Here is a 21,717-nt window from a genome sequence, read left to right as displayed (position 1 = left end):
GGAGGAGGATGTGAAAGCCAGGGTCTTGTGTATGTACATATACTAGGAAAGTGACCTACAACTAAACTATATCTCTAGCCAATGTGAATTCAGTTTTTCATGTAAGTAAACACATTAAGACCTTGATTTACATTCAAAGATATGCCTTCATATATACCTTTTCATTTTCTCAAGATCTCACTGTGAAGCCCTGGCTAGCTTGGCATTCACTATGTAGACTAAACTACCCTTAAACTGAAATGACACCCAATGCCTCTGCCTCTCAAGTGCTGGGATTAAAGGCATGCACCATACCTAGTTATATTTTTGTTTCCATGGGACTTTGGAGAGGAATTGGCTAATATATACCTTGTCTTAAGATATCCTCTTATTGGAGCATTACAGGTCTCAGAAAAAAAACCCAATGCCCATTTTTGGGGTGGTACAGACTAGGTATTGTAAGCAAACTATATTACAAACAGAAGATGGACATATTTGTGTTTTTCTACAATGTCAACATTGATTGACGAATAAGTACATAAACAGTATCAATTTTATTGCTTTTAATCCACTAGATTTTCCTAGTTTTTAAATTTAATTTGCTACTCCTGGATATAGGCAATTTTAGTCTTTCTCTGGGGTCATCTGTGACTGCACAGGAGATCTGCTGAGTGCCGAGAAAGGTTATGTTGCTAATGGCCAGACTTCCCTGACTTGAGGAATTTCCTTGACACTTTGAGCTTAGCCTTATATCAACCACCTTGCAGGAATGGACCTACCAAGGCCTTTGTCTGGTATGATTGATAAGCCCCGTGTCTCTGGGGTTTCTGCAACTGTGACTCATGGCTTGGAGATGACAGTTGAGATACATTGTTGAGCAACAAAGCAAGAAGTCATAGCCAGGGGTGTTTCCTCTTTAGGCCACTTTGTATTTGTAGTTGAGGCTAGAATGGATGCAAGCAACCTTGGGACTGTTAGGTTGTTTTTTTTATGTTGTCTTTCACTCATCAGAAGGAAACCTTGGAGATTGGGATGTAGGGCAAAACAATAAAGTTCAGAAGCAAAACAGACTTAGAGAGAGTTGTGAGAAGCTTAATTTCATAGGCACTTGTAACAAAAATCCTTAGAACCTCTGTATATATACTTCCTTGAGGATTTCAAGATCACATGTGGTTCTTTCAGATCACTGTATGGTTCTGAAGTCCATTGAGGAATTTGAAATTGTAGATCATCAGATCAATTAAAAGTTATAAATTAGGATTTGAGTTGGATTCACAGTGCCAACAAATTATGTGTCCTTGCCTCAGAGAATCAGTGACAGAAAAAAGTCTTTCCTGACTGCCCCTAGTTACCCCTCAGGACCTCAACATATTTCCTTCGATACTTTTCCTAACACTGTTGTGGGCGTATCTGTTGGAATCTTGACTGTTATTGGAGAGGTCTGGTGAAGTTCTAGTATTGCTCTTTTGTATTGTCCTGAGTGTTGATGGCTGTCCCTAGCATTGAACCCTAGAGGTAGTGGTAAAATAGGTGAGTGTAAGTGTGCAAAATAGATGAGGTTGACTCAATTGGGCAAACCATTTGACATGCAGGAATTCAGATAGTGCTGGATGCAGTAATAAACATTTGTGATTCCAGAGCTTCTGAGGTTAGATGTGAAGTGGACACAAAAGAATTTCAGTGAACAATAAATGTAACACACACTCCAAGACTCTCTTTCTCCCTCTCTCTCTCTCTCCCTCCTGGAGGGTGCTCTGGATACCCAGGCAATACAGTGCCAATGCAATAGCCAAGCATAGGTCAATCAGTATGCGTTGCAGGCCATTCACTCTGGTTTGGCATAGGTCCCTTTGCAGTTCAAATGGGGATCTAAGATCCTTAGATAGTATTTTAAGTTCATAATGAACTTGTCATTTAGTAAGTAATAAGCAGACTGTTTGGTTTCAATGTGGAGTAAAATTAAAACTATTAGGAACTCACCAAAATGAAGGATGGGCTTTTAAAGTAATAGCACTATTTCTCCCAACTACACCCCCCCCACACACACACACGAAAGTGATTCTTAGTGAAATATGATAAAGCTGATTGCAGAAATGTGCGTTTTTCTCATTGGTCTCCTTTCTCTTACCTTGCAGGGTTAGTAGACCTAAGAATAATCAGCAGTCTTAAAGCTGTATTTTGGCAAAGTTTTTGAAAAACGCTAACTAGCTGTGTTTCTCCTACTGATTGGTAGGTGATCTCAAATCATAGATCTGCATAATGACTGTAATTTGTGTGCTTTATTATTGAAGTTTAGGTCAAATGACTTCAGGCTTTCAATGTGCATAGCACGTTATATGCAGTAATTTCACTCCTTTTTGGAAGCAGGGAGGATGGATTAATGTATACGTTCCCCCACCTCCTGGGATTATTAAAAACCTCTGGGATTTGCTTCCTTTGTTTCCATGAAGCAGACCATTGTGTGTTCCTCTGGGGTTTCTTAGGTGGCCTGGAAAGGCTGAACTTGTATAACAACCTGTATTTTAGCTTGCTTTGTAGCTGCATATCCCATCTAGAAAGTGAGCTGAAACTATTTTAGTAATGCCTTAGACCAACAGCAAGGAATTGTTTTATGTTCACAACAAATAAAAATTAGAAAATGGCTAAGGTAGCAATTGAGAGATTAGGAAAATTGCCCTAGCAAAGAATAGCTTAATGTAGCTTTCTAATATTAGAATTACATCAAGTATTGGTCTCTTAAAAAAGCATGTTGAAAGTCATAATCATGGGGCCCCTGCCCCCCTGCCTGCCACATGTATTTATTATGAATTGTTTATTCTTTTAAAGCCAAGGTTTACTCTTCTCAAATTTAACTTTTCATTGTAGCAGATAATATAGTGATTGTTAGATATCCTATTCCCATGTGTCTTCTTACTAATACCTGCCCTTAGTTGGGATGCTTGTCCCAACTCATGAATTACTATTGACTCAGACCTACACTTCATTCACACATTTGTAAGAACCAGTGCCTTTTATATGCTGGCTATTGTACCTCCTTCACCAAAATAAGTTGGAAACACTCTAGAAAGAAACTACACACTCTTTCCTCATAAATCCCAGTTTCTACTCATCCCCAGATCCCTTCGTAAATAACTGCTAATGTATTTTCTGTTTCTAGATTTGCTGATGTTAAACATTTCTTACAAATGGACTCTTGCATGGACTCTTTAACAGGCTCCTTTTACTTGGTGATGTGTGAGCTTCAGTCAGGTTGTAACATATATCTGAATTTGATTTGTTCTTATGATTGGATAATATTCTATTACACAGATAGGCTGTATTGTGTTGACCTATTCCTCTGTTGATGATAATTAGGTTATTACCAGCAGTGCTGCTTTGAATAGCAACATAACAATTTGTGACTTTTCTTAGATTTTTTTCCTAGTGTTAGTACCACCTGGGACATTATATTGTATTATATTATGTTTTCTTAGCACTCAAGGTTTTGGTGTTTTTGTCACCCACCTTCTGCTGCCATAGATGGGATTCATAGCTCATGGGTGTTCTCTATTGGGTATACATACAGTCCAAGACTTTGCTTTATTGCTTAAAAATAAAAAGCTTAAAACCCTATAAAAATCAGTGAGTTTCATCATGATGTCTTCATATATCCAGCCTATGTGCTTTGCTTGGATCTATCCCCGCTATAATTAATTAACTCCCCTCTCATTAATCCCTTTGTCTCCAGTAGTCCTCATTGCAAAACCTAGGTATCCTTAAAACATCTAGATTATGTAATGGATTGGTTCTGGCTTAGTTCCTTTAACATGATGATCTTCACGTCTGTTTATTTCTCTGCAAATCACATGATTTTGTCCTTTGTGGCTGAAGAGAAACTCCATAGTGTGTGTACACCATGTTGTCTCATCCATTTACCTGTGGATATACACCTAGCCTGGTTCCATATCTTGACTTTGTTTATGGTGCTTCTTAAAGGATTATACTTGATTGCCATCTTCACGGCCATATATACATACTGCTCAACTACTGGGTATGGTTTTTCCTCCACATTCTTATCTTGTGTCAAAATAACTCCTTTGTCACCTAATACAAGTTGCCATAAATGTGAGTACATCTAGATTGTTGGCTGATTGGATTTTGTTGATATACATCTATAATCTTAGTACTTGAGACAGAAACATGAGGATGAGAAATTCAGCGTCATCCATGGTCACACAGTTAGAGGCCCGCTTGGGCTGTGTAAGACCCCCTTTTTACACCTGGATCAGCAATAAAGTATTTTTTGATCTTCTGTCTAAAGAACTCTTTATATCTCATGGGAAACAGTCAGTGTTTCTTTTGAGAAACTGGTGCAAACTCATTGCCTTTTAACATTTACACTTAAAATCTATCCCATTTCTCTTCTCAGTACATTTCTTACCCTTAGCATTCAGTTTGGTATCCCTTTCCAAGTGTGTTTGAGCAGGCACTTTGTCTATGAATAGAGAATGTGCTTTCCCAATCACATGGTGTGAGCCAACGGTTTCTCCCTTCATTTAAAAACCCAAATACTGGGGCTGGAGGGATGGCTCATCAGTTATGAGTACTGACTTCTCTTTCAGAGGACCCTGGTTCATGCCTAGCACCCACCTAACAGTTCACAACTGTCTGTAACTCCTGTTCCATGGGATCTGATATACATAGAACAAAATAAAGAACTCAGCTACCATTTACAACATATTTCATGAGAAGCGGAGTTAGGAGCATCTGAGAATAAATGAACTTTCCATTTGTGCATCAGAGCCAGTCTTTGGTAAAAGGAGTAGAGGACAGAAAAGCAAGAGAAAAAACATACTTCTACAGACTGTTCACTTCAAGTTGCTGTTACTCTGTTATGGGACGGAAGAGATCGCTAATATTCAATGCCTTTTTTTTTTAAACATTGATTTCAACTGCCTTAAAACAAGAACCAATAAACACTCAGCAAGATTTCATAGTAATTTCTTATGATTGCCTTTGGCTTTGAAAGCTAAGGCATTTATATTAAAACCAAAAAGAAATTCCATAGAGCTGGTATGATTAAAAAAGTTTGGCTCTTTCGAGTTTTTTTTTTCTTTAAATGCTGTAGAGTTAAGCTTTAAAAACATGGTTCATTGAATCTCAATTCAAGCGTCCTAGAACAGGGCTGGCCCACAATAGAAAAAAAGTAATCAAGGGCCATGTACAGAACTCATCTTAATTTAGTTGCTTCCTTAGAAAATCAGAAAGTATTCAGCTCACCTGCTTTTTAAATGAAGACCAAGGAACTCCGATCTAGTACTACAAACTAAAAAAAAAAATCAGCCCTTCTGTTTCATAGTACATGCAGCTAAATCAGAGGGGTGTGGTTAAAAAAGAACAGTAGGCAGAGTGAAGAAGACAGGGTGAAAAGCAGACAGAATATTAAAGCGACGCATGTATATATGGATATGTATCTGGAATTGTGGAAGGAGGAGATTGACTTGGAAATGTTGGGACAAATGACAGTTGGAGATTCTAGCTCCTATTTGTCTGGAAACTACGTGAATCCAGAAGCCCTTTTTTTTTTTTTTGGTGGTGGTGGTGATGAACAATGCCAATTGTAGTTTTGCAAATATGTATCCAGTAATGGTTATTTTTAAAAAATAAAATTAGATTTATTTCCATTTATGTGTATAAGTGTTTTGCCTGTGCATATGAATGTGTGCCACATTCATGCCTAGGACCTACACAGGTCAGAAGAAGGTGCCAGATATCTTGGAACTGGAGTTACAGGCAGGTGTGAGCTACTATGTGGTTGCTGGGAACTGAACCTTGGCCCTCTGCAAGAACAGTCAGCGCTCTTTACCACGTAGCCATCTCTCCAGCCCGAGTGATGATTCTTTATGCAAGGTGTATATAAGAATTACGTGGGACCCTAGTATACATTGCTTGTATACTAGTGCTGTCTCACACTGAAGCTTCTCTTTCTCAAATCAGTTCATTTGTCGCTGTGCTCCTGTAGCCTAAAGGAGTTATGACATCTTTCTTAAATGAGAAATGTATAAGACGATCAGGTTTTAAAAGGAAGTCTACCAGGAAGAAAAGGCATTTCTCACTGAACACAGCAAACATATAAGCAGAAAACTATTCAGATGTGCTCTGTCTTTCAGATACAGCATTTTGCTAATTAAAGTTTAATTAGTTAGAGTTCTTTGTTTTTTGATTTGTTTTGCATTTCATCTCTTTGCTGTAGGGGATTGATCCCAGAGCCCTTACACATACTAGGGAAACATTCTACCAGTGAGCCACATCCCTGACCATGAAATGTTCAAGTTGAGATCAAACAATGCCTGATATGATAAGAGGAATGGATACAGTGGGGGACATAATGAGAAGACAAACTAGATACATTTTAACTTGTGTCAGGCGATGAGTTCCCATCTGGCCATTCTCAAAGAAAGTGATTGCTTCAGAGTTATGAAGAGAGTTCTTCATAAAGGAAATGCAGATATCTATTTTGTTCCTACATTGGGAAAGGGAAGTTGAAATGGTTCTCACAGCCTAAGCTGCTCTCTAGCTCACTGTGTCACCAGAGGACCCACAGTTCAATTCTCAGTACCCACATGGAGGCTCACAAATATCTATAACTCCAGTTCTAGGCTAATGCTTTGGGGGGGATGGTTCTGCAGGCACCTGTCACACACATGGTATACAGGCATATAGAAAAACCACTCACACTACTGAAAAAAGTTAAAAAGCACTCAGTTTTATAAGACACATAACCAAGCATCCAAAAGATGGCTCAGTGAATAAAGATGGTACTAAGACAGACAGACAGACAGACAGACAGACAGACAGACAGACACACACACACACAAACACACACACACACACACACACACACACACACAGCCCAAGACATTAAATAATTAAGGGTAAAACTTCTTTTTAAAAGACCTTGATGCTCCAGTGAGTCCTCAGAGATTCCTACTGGAACACAGCTATAATTTTTTTTCTTTTTCTTTTTCTTTTTTTTTTCCGGAGCTGGGGACCGAACGCAGAGCCTTGTGCTTCCTAGGCAAGCGCTCTACCACTGAGCTAAATCCCCAACCCCCACAGCTATAATTTAAATTCACAAGACTGTGGCCCTTTTCCTCCTTCTCAGCAGCATTAACTGCTCATGTCCCTTAATCCTCGGTAGCCTCAGTATGTCTTGGGTTTTAATTTACAAGTACAGCTTAGATTATACCTTTCTTAGAGCTTTTGGCCAAAACGTTACATTATATTTTCAAGGAGTGCTTTTTCTAAATGGAGACAGCGTAAGTGTTGTACAGAAGGCTATATAGCCCAAAGAATTCTCTTAAGAATGAGATCCCTCTCAGGAAGATGACTTTGACCAACACGTTACCCATGTTTCTACCTTGTTGACTTCCTTTACACAAGGCAGGCCTTTGTCACAGTGAGCAGAGTCTTCCTGGAAAGATCTAACATGAAGGTACATGAATGGACTTTATTAGACGTTGCCCAAACAAATGTACTCCCCACTGTTCAAGTATAAGTAGGCCCTTGTAAGGTCCTGCTGAAAGTCTTGGTGGTTGTGAGGAGGGTGGAGTGTGTGGGGCTTTATTCTTTTCTTTGTAAACATTGAGCAAGGTTACTGGTAAAGCTTGAAGGATGTGTTGTGTCTTTGTGGTCTTGTAGGCAAGTTTGAATTTCTCAATGTCTAGTGTCTTTTTCATTAGAGAAGAGGGTTCCCTCTCAACTTCTCACTATGCTCTACCTTCCAAGGGGGTGTGTGTGTGTGTGTGTGTGTGTGTGTGTGTGTGTGTGTGTGTGTGTGTGTGTGTAGTCCCACACACATGCCAATTGCTGAAGAAAGGGGTCTTTTGCTTTGGTATGTTTTCATATCACTTCAATAGATTATCCATTTTACTTGTGTGAACCTAAGTAAGATTGGAAAGGCAACCCCTAGACATAAAAGGTGCTGTCAATCCCAACATTTTGGAGGCAAAAGATAGACAGATGAGTTTGAGGTTAGCATGATGACTTCCATGTCATCCAGAGACATGCCGTTACCCTGTCTTAAAAAAATAGATCGAATCAATATAGCTATTTTTCCAGACTCCCGAGGATATATTCTTGCCTTGAGGATTTGATACTTGCCCATTGGAATCTTTGTAAGGGCTTGAGAATCAGCTAGTCCAGGCTGGCTTTGAACTCACCAAGATCTGCCTGCCTCTACCTTTTGAGTACTGGGATGAAAAAAGTACAGTACTACATACTTGGGGGCCTTTATAGTGTTTTATGTGTGTAGAATAACAAAGGGACCTTCCAGCTTAAGAACAGCAGAGAGCTGGCTGTCACTGTGGTAATTCTGTGTTCTGATTCCAATAACCTATAACGAGGAGGTTTTGCTTTGGTCTAAAGGAAGGGGTTTCCATCAGACTGAACCTCAGCAACCGTAGCCATTGCTTTTCTTTTACTAATGAGTTCTCAGATATCCTGTAATCTCGGCTCTAAACTCTACTTCACGATCTTTAAATCGTTTTTCCACTCTCAGAATTATCTATTATCCAAGGCTTTCAGAAATCACTAAAGAAACAATAGTCTCTAGATAGAGATTTGAAGATTGTCCTTTAATGCTGCACTTTTAAAGTAGTAACAGTCTCCATAACGTTTAATTGCAAATAACGATCAGGAATATCTCTTTCTCTATCTCTCCATTTCTGTCTGTCTGTCTGTCTGTCTGTCTGTCTGTCTCCTAAGTAAATAATTAATTGTATCTATGCATTATTAATCTAGTTAATTAACTGATATGCCAACACTATTTTATGGTCAGCTCCCCTGCCCAACCCCAACCCTCCTCTTGTGTCTGTGTTAGGGAAACGTTTGTTTCATGAACATGCCCAAAGGCCAAGCAGTAGAAAGATAAACTTGCCATTCCATGGCCCTTGGTTTGTTCAACACACCAGTGTGAAGTTCCCATGTCTGCAGGGGACCCATTCCTGAAATTTCATTTTGAAATGAAGTCTCCCCCTGTTCTCCTCACCCACTCCCGTAGTTGGGACAATAGGTACACACTTCAGGCACAGGCTTAGACTCTTGAGCTCTTGATTCTTTTCAGATCCTTCTTTGTTTTACATAAGTGGACAGCAATAGCAGAGCATTGGAAGCAAGTCTTGGTGAAGGTGCTTACAATTTTAACAAACCTGTAAATATTGAAATGACTCAAGTCATGGTACCTGATGTGGCCTAATTTTGACCTTCACTCCACCTGTTTGGTCATTGTGAAGGATGAAGCTTCGGTTTCTTCAAAGCATAGTTTTCATTCTGTGACTAAGGGAGAACAGAGGGGAGGAGCCATAGAAGAACCTATCCAAACCCTTACCTGTAAGCAGTGGACAATGTGTAGTTTTAAGAACATTGATATTTTGGGGGCTAATTTCTTATGGAATGAACCATCAGACACTTTTCTTAACTCTGGGCTATATCACTACATAGAGACCACATTCATTGGAAACCATTGGTCTATGAGAGTATGAGGAACACGTGTCAAACCACACACATTATTAGTCTGATAACCTGCCTAGAAAGAGGCAATACAACAATCTTTGACATAGAGAGTGGCCTGTGATCACTTCTTCAAGATTTAGTATCGATTCAGATTTTCCAGTAGGAACAGTTTGCCTCTGTGCTGACAACCCCTTGAAATTAAACTACTTTAACTTCACATTTGAATTTTTAAAACTCTTTGCTTTCCCTTAGTAGAACTGATGCTTATAAATTTATATGTTGCTTTCTAAATATTTACTTAATTTATGATTCTTATCACAAATGTTATAAATTCTTCTCTTTCTCTTGAAATATAAACTCCCATCCTTAAAAAAATCTCTTGTTTGCATGACTTACATGCAGTGATTCACACAGAATCATAATGAATTCAGGAAAGTGGTTTGTGTTGCTACCAAATGATGCTCTTCTTACTGCCTCACGCCAACTTTCCTGTGATTAAGGCATCTTCTGGATTACGAAGCTCATCTGGATTTTTCTTTTTTTTTGGGGGGGGGGTGACATTAGTAGTTATTTTATTTTAAATTAATTGATATGTATACTAAATATATTTGATACTGAAAGTGAAAATTTTAGTACAATGCATCACAATTTCCATTTTTTCAAGTTTTTTTTTCTTGATCTTTTTTAACTTGAGTATTTCTTATTTACATTTCGAATGTTATTCCCTTTTCCGGTTTCCTGGCAAACACCCCCCTAAGCCGTCCCCCTCCCCTTCTTTATGGGTGTTCCCCTCCCCCCCTCCCCCCATTGCCACCCTCCCCCCAACAATCACATTCACTGGGGGTTCAGTCTTGGCAGGACCAAGGGCTTCCCCTTCCACTGGTGACAATTTCCATTTTTAATGCTGATTTTAACTATGTAAGTTCATTAAGGTGTAGAGAGGGTAGGTTTGGTTATTTTTGTGTGTGGTTTATCTGTTTGCAAGCTGTTTTTAATAATAAAGTTTTAAGTAAAACAAAACAAAACAAAATAAAATGAAACATCAACCCTTGAGACTGTTATCTTGTGCCATGTAAGCTTTCAGATATGCGCAACGTTTGAGCCTCTACACAGAGCCTTCCTGGCTTAAATGAGGTGGAATATGCATCTGATATCAAGCCTGCCCCTCTTGAACCTGATGGATATTGGTGATATAGATTGTCTCTTTCCCTTCCAGGTGACCATTTGAAGATCTGTTCCCAGGATTACACATGCTGTTCTCAAGAGATGGAGGAGAAGTACAGTGTGCAAAGTAAAGATGATTTCCAAACTGTGGTCAGCGAGCAGTGCAACCATTTGCAAGCCATCTTTGCATCCCGTTACAAGAAGTTTGATGGTATGTGACTTAAGTTACATGGAAGAGCTGACGGCTAGTTTGTACGATCAGTTCTCAGATATCTTCCGTCCCCTAAGAACTTCAATCTTTTTACAAGATGTGGTGCTGTGGTTGAAGTAGGCTTCTAGGGGCAAGTTAACTAAATAGCTCCACTGGCATCTATATCCTAGGCGTTATGGAAATATGGTCAAAGAGAGTTAAAAATAAATAGGATTAATTTAAATGCTTTCCTTTTCTTTCTTTGGGTAAATGCTCCATAGTGGTGTTGACACATGTCACTGAGGAAAGAGAAGAGTTCCTATTAAAAAGCAGGCATCTCAAAACTGTTTAAGTCCCTCACCCATAGAGAGATGCTGGACTTCATGTTACATCTCAAATGGATTGTCAGCTAGAGTGCTGGTTAGAATCCACCCAACCAACAGGATCGGTGCTCAGCTCTCACACATCCATGTGGCCCATAAGCTCGAAATGGCTGCTAGTCTGCAGTCTTCGCTAAGCTTGGTTCTCTCTTCAGGATCATTATTAGCTGAGGTCTGCCATAGTCTCTCCCTGGAAAAGCACAGCAGAGCTCTAAGCCCTCTCACACTTATACTTCATTTAAAAGAGAGGAAGTCGGCCAATGAGAGGCACTTCAAGCCCTACCTGAGCCCACACTACAGATAACAGATGCGAAGCTATACTCTGTGGTCCCAGACACCCCAGGATTCCTTTCTGTGATGTTGCTCACTCATGATCGTTGTGAAGTAGACTTGATTTTAATCAGAACAATTTGCTTTGTGCCTGTTTTAAAGGCCATTCTAATTACATAGTACCTTTGAAGCAGGCTTTTCTTGACATTATGCGTGGTTAAGTAGTACAAGGCAAATTTTCTAGATGTGAAATGTCTTTGAGTTTTCCTGCAAAGGGCTGTTACCATGGTGAGAAGTTAGACTAAATTAGATTTGATATAGCTGATAAGACAGTCCCCAACTATAGAACAGGTTATATTTCCGGCATTTATTTTGAGAGTTATTATTTGAAACTTTTTTTTCTGTAACCAGTTTAATAAGTATTAGTAAGCTCTCTACACTAGAAGTATGACACATTTAATTTGTAATGTAGTTGAACTTTAATACTGCCTGGATATTATAGTATGTACAACTGATCCTATTCATTGTTTCAAGTACACTGTGTGCAACGTGGTGTTGTTCTTGCATGTTGAGGCTGGGGAAGGAACCCAGAACATCGCATATGCTACACATGGCTTCAACCTCCTACCTACACCTCCAATCAGTGTGGTCGTATGTCTGTCTCCTTTACCTGGATGAGTGAAACAAATATATGTATCTTTAGACCTCTTGATTAACCCACCCGATCTTGGCATATCTAGCTCTTCCTGTTCAATAGTAGGTGCTAATACTTCATGAGGATATACCTATCATTGGCTAGTACAAGGCTGGATCCCACCTGTCTCCAGGTCACTGTTAGTTTTACTATTGAAAGCAATGACTCGTTTATACTCTGATTACCTGCCCCTTCTGAGTCCATCTAATTTTTTAATTTTTGAGAGGGAGACCTTTAATTCATGGTGCTGTTTTAGCTTCCCCAGTTCCACAGCTAGCACTAGGTCTACTGCTCTGTTTGGAGCCATTGGGCTATGGGAAAATGAGGAATAGGTGCACAGTACCATGCCCAGAAACAGTGAACGTCTCTTGACTCTGGCATATTTGAAAGGTACGAGCTTGTTACACATATCTTTCTCTAGAGTAAAGCCCACAGTTACCGCCTATAGGTCTGCTAGTTTAGCTGTTCTCTCCTCCCTCCCCATGGTTTTACAGGAGCATAATATTTAGCATGATCATAATGTGCAAGCTTTTCTTTAGGAAAAAAAACTGTATAGAGAGCTGTTATCAGTAAGTGCTAACATATGCTTGTTTTTTTTAAATATAGAAACAATTGTTCTTCATATTCAATAAATACATTAAAATGATACTTTTATCAATCCTAAAGCATACTCAAAAATGATTATAAAAGCTCCTGTGTATGTCTTCTGACTCTAATTTAAAACGTGGCAAAGACAATAAAGTTAATGAGTACCAATTAAAATTTGTTGTAAGCCGCCGAAATCTGTTTGGTCTGGAGATCAGAACAGAGCTGGAATACTGTACACATTTTCTTTAAGTTTTCGGATACAATTTTCCACAATAAAACATCAGTTGTCTGGTGCTTAGCAATCCTTTAGTGGATGCTGCATTAGTTGTTTGGCTGATAGATCTATTTTTAAAAGATCCAGGATGTTGAGTAAAGCACTTTAGGGTTATTTCAATTCTCAGAAGTCCAAAGGTAGTTGTTTTGATCAAAGAATTGTTCAAACTATGATTTGTTTTTAAAAAAGGACAAACCATCGGTCTTTGATGTAAATGGAAAAGCGGCAGTTAGGCAAAGGAAAAAGATGGTGGCTGGGGAACCAAGAAGGATGGCAAAGTTACCCACACCCCCCACCCACCTGGAGATACATAATGAGGAAATAGCAAAAGGACATAAGGCGAGTAGCAAAAACAAACAAACAAACAAACAAAGCATAGCAGTAGGTCCATTGACTTCCAAAGATTGACTTCCAAAGAACATCTGGCTGTGTCCAAGCTCGAAATGCCGACTCACAAGAGATGATTTTGAGCCCTGGAAGCTTTCTGTGTTCTCAAAAATGAATGTATATGCACGAGGCAAGAAGTAGCCTCACTCGGCTCAGTTTTTGTTCGTTCTGACTCCATTGCCAGGAAGTGCTGTAGTACCTGCTGTGGCAGTAATGGACCCACCAAATGTGAAGAACAAATCCTTTTGCCCATTCTTTTGTCTCTAAGGATTGGGGGGGGGTAGTTGCTTTTTGGGGTTTTCTGGTGGTTTTTATTTTTTGCTTCTACAGTTTCTGTTTTCTATTGTTTTGCGTGTCTCAAGTAAGTACAAAGTTTGTAAGTTGATTTGTACCTTCTAAGCTGTGTGTGTATGTTTTCAGATCTCGGTAAATACAAGAAAATGCCTCAGTTGGCAGTAGCTCCATGTAGTACTTTCAACCAGTTTCTTGGGTTTATTTTTAAAATATTAAACTTTTATTAATAACAGTAACAATAACAACGGTAGTGAGCACTCTTTTGTGTGTGTGCATATGGTGTGTTCATTGCACTGGGTGTGTTGATGTCAGGCAACTTTCAGGGGTCAGTTCTCTGTGTTTACACTGTGGGTTTGGGGATCAGACTCAGCTTATAAATTTTGAGCCTGTGTCACTTGGCCTCCCATGCTTTCAATATAAAACCTCTGAGTGTGAGGACTGGCTTCTGTATTTTGCTCTCCTCCATGCCTTTTTTTTTTTGGGGGGGGGGGGGGCAACTCTTTTTTCTTAGAATGATCCTAGAGCTAGAACATTAGAGTGACAGGGCTAGCTGCTCCCCCTCTTGGCCAGTCTTGGGAATTTTTTGGTAATAAAACTGCTAATTAGCTGAAGCAGTTGTCTCATGAATATGCTAATCAGTCAGTGAAGTGGGTATTGGGAAGAATTACTTGGCAAGGGGAATAGAAATAGAAGTGGGGCATAATCCGTGTTTGGGGACTACAACATAAAGACCCATCCCCAAAGGTCTGGCATTTTGTGAAACTCATTGTTTTGAAAAGAAACATGGGCTATTAAGGTGATCAAAGCTGCTGTGTTAAATACGCTTGGATTACATAATAAATGATATAATAACCACGAAGAAACACTACGGCTAAACAACCCTGAATCAAACTATTTGCTGGATATTTTGCACATTAAATCTTAAGGAACTAAAGATGTCACCTGATACTTACCTACTGGGAAAAACCTTTAATTTGTCATTTTTAGGAGGAAATTAGGCCACTTTGATTGGGAGGCAGAACACAACGAATTGTCAGCCTGATTCTGCAGCACGACCCTCTGTGACCCAGGGCAATTAACTGGGTCTCAGTTTTCCCATCCATAAAATGAGGGGCTTGAGCAAGATGCTCCCTCAAAATCCTTTCAAATTCTAAAAGTTGTGTGGATCTTTTAAATATGGGACTAGACCAGCTGCCTTAGTGAAAGGTCTTGTAAGATGTTAATTAGCCACAGCTACTTACACCAGATCTTTCTTTGAAAACCCTCCCCTGAGCCTGCAGCTTGTTAACTTGAAGAATAATAGAAAATTTCCAAATTAGCTTAAAATGCACATAAAAGACATAATTGTCCATCCCATCTCTCTGCATAGGCTGTGTAAGCTAGAGTGGCTATCATTCACAGCCCCCCACTCCCATTGTGCTTATCTCACACAGGCATGACATAAGGCACTCTTCAGACTTAGCTAAAGCTGTCTTGTAATCACCGGAGTTCATTCATATCCGCCATTATTTCATTAAACCAATAAGAAACCTATGTGGAGACTCAGGGGGTTGAAGGCATTTGAAGTCATAGGCCTCTGAAAGTAATGACCTCGGTGGAAGTGAGCTGTCCATTCACCTTCAGTGACAGATATATTTAATTGAGCTTCATGACCATTAGTGAAGTTGAAATTTCTAGAATGTTCCTGGCCCTGGTCTTAACTATATTTTAACTTCATGAATTTGTTATTAGGGTGAAGAGTTGGTTGCTTACCCATAATTAAGCCCTTGTTTTTATGTTTGGTAAAAACCCTAAAACCCATATTTTGAATATTGTAAAAATGCATATAGTCACATAAACACTGCCTATTTTGTTTGCTTTTGTTTTTGGAGACAGGCTTTTATTAAGATCGGGGTGGTCTTGAAGTCACAGAGATCCACCTATGATTGAAGGAGTCCATGACCACTGCATGCTTTTGCTTGAGTTTTTAAAGATTTATTTTTATTATTTTTAATTGTTTGTATATGTATGTGTTTATGCATGAGTATATGTAGTAAGGCTGTAGGTGCCCAAGGAGGCCAGATGAGGGCTTCCAATGCCCTGGAGGTAGAAATATAGGTTGTTGTGAGCCACTTCCTGTGAGTGCTGGCAATTGAACTTGGATGCCCTGCGAGAGCACTGTGTATGTACTCTTATAGCTGAGCCAGTTCTCCGTCCCTTAGATTGATATTTAATCTTCACTTCCGATTTCAGTCCTTAAGGCTTTAAAACAAGTAATGCTGTTGGAAACCTCATTACAGTGTATCGGGCAACAGTTCACAGGCAGAGGAGCCACAAAGTACAGAGAAAGACATGAAGCCATCTGGCCTGTTTAAAAATGCATTGTCCTCCATCACACTAACTGCCTTTGATTTCTTTGGAATGCACTGCTATTTTTCCCATTTTCTTTTCCATCCATGTGATACGGACCTGGGTAGCTTTGCTAATCCCTTTGAAAGGATTTCCTTGTGAATGTTTTTGTGTTTGTATGAGTGTCTGCATGCAGATGATTTGCATCAGGTGTGTACCTGGTATCCACGGAGGTAAAAGGAAGTCATCGGATCTCCTGGAACCTGTCAGCCACCATGTGGGTGCTGGGAACCGAACCCTCATCCACTCACTGCAAGAGTGACAAGTGCTCTTAACTGCTGAGCCATCTCTCTATGCCCTATCTTTAAAAAAAAAGATTTATTTATTCATCTTTTTAATGTATATGAGTGCTCTATCTGCACACCAGAGGAGGGCATCATATCTCATTACAGATGGTTGTGAGCCCCATGTGGTTGCTGGGAATTGAACTCAGGACCTCTGGAAATGCACTCAGCGCCTTAACCACTGAGCCATCTCTGCCCCCCACCCCAACTCTTTTTTTTTATGTATCTGTGAAACTTGGACGGAATGAGAACAGTTTGGTATTAGTGATTTTTTTTTCTGCCTTTTGAATTATTCTCTGAGGTGTAGGCATTTGCTGTGGCATTAGTTATCTCATTAGATTGAAAGTGCATGCGTGGGGTTGGGGATTTAGCTCAGTGGTAGAGCGCTTACCTATAAATAAAGGCCCTGGGTTCGGTCCCCAGCTCCGAAAAAAAAAAAAAAAGAAGAAGAAGAAAGTGCATGTGCAATTTCTGCAGAATCTAGAACAATGCCAGTTGAGGCTCAGCAGTTCGCTTCAACTTCTTTTGAAGGAACAGCGTCAGGAAGGAATTACTGATCTGATTGGAGACAAGTATAAGCTTTGACTTTACTATTTCTTGTCTACTGAGCCTAGGGATTTGAAATGTTGTCGCTCATCCCAGATGTCTTTTATGGGTCTGCCTGTCCAGGTAAAGAAAGAGCTTATTTGAGCTATTACTGGATCCAGTTGCTTAATTGAGAAAATTCCCAAACTAGTCATGCTTTAGGCCATTCTTTTTCATTGGTCCATCCCAGCTTCATCATCCCCCCTCTTGGGAGAATTAATGGAGCAATGGAAACTTCGAATTAAACATGACTCGAATATCAAGTATAATTCATGGGCACACCTTTCAGGCGATTGATGTAGCAGAAGTTTTAAATATACTCATATCCTCTGATTTAGTAATTGACTGCTAGCTATGTATTGTAAGGAAAAGAAGAAGTGCATAAAGATTAATATATAGGATGCACATCACAGTATTAATTAACTAAAATATTGGAAATTAGTCAGAATGTTACATGTGGGAGAAATAGTCTTCCTCAAGCAAAAGTACACCAATTGCTTATCTAATTCCAAATGATCAACCCTGAAAACACACATATAAGTCACGTTATACAGACCAAACAGGTAATATTTAGGAATATATATATATATATATATATATCTACATGTACAAACGAAATGCATATAACAGCAATTAATGAAGAAAGAGTCTATGACTATGAAAGAGAACAAGGAATGGTATTGGGGGGGGCTGGGAGGGAGGAAAAGAAAGGAGCAAATGATGTAATTATATTATAACCTCCAAAAAGAAATACTTCATAAAATTAAATGTTCACCTTAAAAATGATGCCTCTGAAAACCCTTTAATGACATTGGAAATATGAAGTACATAATGTTACATGACAGAAATGTGGAGGCCCTAGTCTCTCAGTCATGTGGTACTGTATATTTTCATGGGAGAAAAGACAAAAGAAATTCAGCAAGCTGCTAGGGCTTTCTTTCAGTTGTGGAGTTACAGGTAATTGGGGCCTTCTACACACCTATCATAATTTTCAAATTGCTACAATGAGAAACATTTTGTTCCGCAGAAAAAGCACTTTACTTGGTGGAAAAAATAGACCCTCATTGGTATTTTTTAAATTATATTTTTCTTTGTTGTCACTGTTCACTGTACACAATTTGGGAAAAAGCAAAAAAAAAAATGCATTGAAGCCTTCACTGATGCAACTGAGTAAAAGAAACTAATACTCCTTTTGCAGACAGGAAGAAGGAATACCGTTTTTCTGATCATAAAATAATGTGATGGGGAGGGCCCCTAGTATACTGTTGTATGTGTTGTAAGAGTCGTAGAGCAACTGTGGAATGGAGTAGATCTATCATGTGGTCCAGTATTTAGTTCCACTGCTGAATGGTGAGTCAACAGAAATGAACCTATCTCTTAAAGTCACACTGCCTACACTGTTGACACTGACCAGAGTATGGAATCAACTTGTCTTTCAACTGATAAATGGAAGAAGACAATTTGATGAGCACACACAGGATATGACTCAGCCATAAGAACTAAATCCTAACATTGGTGACAACTTGCAAGTACTATATGACTCTTTCAGGACTCAGAGAATTAGAGAGTACATTCATGGAGGGGGAAGAGTAGAAGGGAAGAGAGTTGAGAAAAGGTTGGTTGGGCTGGAGAGATGATGGCTCAACTGTTAAAGACTGGCTCACAACCAAAAATATAAGAGAAAAGGTTGGTCTCTGTTTAAGTGTAGTTGCATAGAGGAGTAAGCTCTGATGTTCTGTTGCCGAGTAGAGGTACCATAGACAGCCGTAATGTATTGGATATCTCAAATAGAAAAGAAGAATTTAAATACACTTGCCCAAAAGAATGGACAAAAGTTTAAGGTGACAGGTGTGTTAATCCCCCATGTTGATCATTACTAATGCATTTATGAATCAAAATATCACTTTTACCACATGAATTTGTAGAAATGGTATATAAGTCAAAAAATTTGAATGCTGGGGCAGGAGAGATGGCTCAGCGGTTAAGAGCACCGACTGCTCTTCCAGAGGTCCTAAGTTCAATTCCCAGCAACCACATGGTGGCTCACAACCATCTGTAATGAGATCTGATGCCGTCTTCTGGTGTGTCTGAAGACAGCTACACTGTACTCACATGTATAAAATAAATAAATAAATTTTGAATGTCATTGAAAATTTTGAAGGAGCAAAAATTCGAAATACATTAAAAAAGTCATTTTTGATCATTATCATTCCACCATCACCACTGTATTTACTTCATCCTTTTTCTAAATGTGTGACCACAACACACACACACACACACACACACGAAATTAGAATCACTAAATGACTTGGTGCCCTGTTTTTTCTTGATATGAGATCATGAAACCTGTGTGTGTGTGTGTGTTTGTACATACATACATACTTACATACATACACACACATGTATGTGTTTGTGAAGCTAAATGACAGCCTATTGAATGATGGACACAAAATGTACATTAGAATGCTTGCTGTGGTTGCTTACTTATATGTGCCCAAAGCTTGGGTGGGGGGCGGGGCTCTACTGGGTACAAAGAGATATGAGTGGTTAGTTCTGTAAACTGAACAATACTAACAGAAGTACTAAGTACGTAGTACCAAGTCTGAATCACTGGCTAATTTAGCCAAAATCAAGGTCCATAAGAGAATGAATTCTCTATTTTCTCCCTAGGAGAAGTCATTAATAAAATTAACCACTGGAAGAAAAGACAGCCTTTGGCAGGATCCCCTAGCACTCTGATACGTTAACAGTTAAATGAGGACTACAGCTGGCAATTGGCCTGCCAATTTAGGGGCAGCCTATTCATTTCCTATCTCCTGCTAAACATGACTTGGGTATGTGACCTTTTACTCCCATGCTCTCTAACATGCTCTCCAGGAGTGACATGCCATGGCAGAGGAAAGCATCTGCTACAGTTTCAGACTACCAAAAAGGTGAGGTACAGGAGGAGATAGTGACAAAGCCAGTGGTTCACATTGTCAGGAAAAGTTTTTTGTTTCTCCTTCTCCCTCCATTTGTAGATGTCTATCTTAGCTGTTCTTCATTTCATATTGCTTGTAGTGAAAGACTGGATAGAGTATGACTCCTCCTACCAGAAAAGGATGAGTTGTAGCACTTACGAAGGCGTCTCAAGAATTTTGGTGCTGTGCTAACTTAGTGTTGGCAAGCCACTTAGTGAGAGGCAGCATTTATAGTGAAGAAGAAATTAATCCTTATATGTAAAGACAGCTTCCTCATAATGTAAACGCAAAGGGGTGATTTACAGCACCAAACAAATGGCTTGGAGAGAAAGGGCTTCCAGTCTCTCAAGATCATGGGTTCATTCTAGAATACATTCTAGCTCATTCATCAACACCCAGCCCATTGTTTATGTAGAAGTAACCAATGCTATTTAATAGCACAACCAGAGCTCCCTTGACCCTTTTCAAAAATTTTGAATGTTTATTTGATGCAAGACAAGTGGCTGGTGATAGAAATTCCGGAAGTGCATGATGTTCTTTTTTAAAAAGCAGGATATTTACATAGAATATGTTTATAGGAAAGGCTTGGCTTTTCACTCAAGTTTTTCCCATGTTAAATCAGTCCTTTTAACACTTACGAATAATTGAATTTTAGACTCGAGAGTGTTTACAGGCCCCCAGCTCAATTCTTATGCCCACTAGGCCCCTGATAAATAAGATAGTATGCATCTAAAATCCAGGGGAGGAGAGGAGGACGAAGTTCTGATCCTTAAGTTTCCGATGTGTGCCGTGCTTGTGGCATTCCATTGTACCTTACAGGTAGTGTCGTCTCCCTCAGTTGTTGCTGAGGTTCCATCCCTTAGTTTTCACCCAGGAGTTGCTGCTGGTCTCATGGATGTCTGGGACGTTTCCCAACACTGGAAGGTAGAGCCATTAAGCATTTCCCTTTGGATAAACAGCTCCAGGTTTTATAAGGCTTTAGGTCTAAGCAGACCTCCAACAGCTTTAGCTTCCTTTACATTTCCCCAGATGGATTATGTTCCACGACACCAGACCAGGCATAAAGCAGCCTTTAAAAAGATGTTTGAAAATGCTGTTGACATAAAGAAATTCTAGGAGTGACAATAACATCACTCCACGCATTATTACTTAGTGCCAGCATTAGCCAATTGAGGTGAGAGAGAATCGCCTGTTTTGTTGATGCCATCAAAGACTTAGGCTTTTCTTTTCTTCCCAACCATGACATGTAGTTTCTAAATAGGCATTTTCGTGCTTTCCCCCACCGTTCACACTGCTTTAGGTTCATAGCATGTTAGAGTGCTCACTTCCACCCCTCAGTTGTGGCCAACTGTGGGCTCAAGGTGTAAGAGCTGCTTGATCCTCACAACATGTATGCGTAAGCTTCCAAATGGAAAGTTACAGAAATAAACCAGCTCCCAAATGCTCGGATACTGCCTCTTCTCTGACTTTCTCTCAGACCAGTAGTTTCACGGAATTGAAACAGACTCCATCTGAGCAGTATTTTGACACAAGTACAAGCAGCTGCTGTATGGGAGCTCTACCTTCCAATTACCTCAGCCTCTGATCAGTGGGAACTCTTCTTTACGTTACCCTTGGCTGCTTCCCTTCGCCAACTCTTGTATTATAATTGGTTTCATTAACGATTATGAAGGATGATTGCTATGTGTCTTGGCCTAGGCAGGTCTTCCTCAGCAGTTAGGATCTGCCCTGACTCTGGGGAACAGGAATAACGTTGAGGATGGGTGGGGCACAGATGGAAAAGAGAAT

At 39.6% G+C, this 21,717-nt stretch overlaps 1 protein-coding gene across 1 annotated transcript in view; it reads left to right on the top strand.

The window, feature by feature from the left end:
- The window catches only part of Gpc4 (glypican 4), a 109,382-nt gene that overhangs the window by 59,987 nt on the left and 27,678 nt on the right, over window positions 1–21,717 (top strand). The window contains 1 exon segment of the mRNA XM_032890083.1: window positions 10,688–10,846. Coding sequence (XP_032745974.1) covers window positions 10,688–10,846 — 159 coding nt within the window.

This window comes from Rattus rattus, chromosome X, assembly GCF_011064425.1.
Source record: "Rattus rattus isolate New Zealand chromosome X, Rrattus_CSIRO_v1, whole genome shotgun sequence".
Taxonomy (NCBI): domain Eukaryota; kingdom Metazoa; phylum Chordata; class Mammalia; order Rodentia; family Muridae; genus Rattus; species Rattus rattus.
Note: the sequence above shows the minus strand (reverse complement) of the source record. Positions and strands in the feature narration are given on the sequence as shown.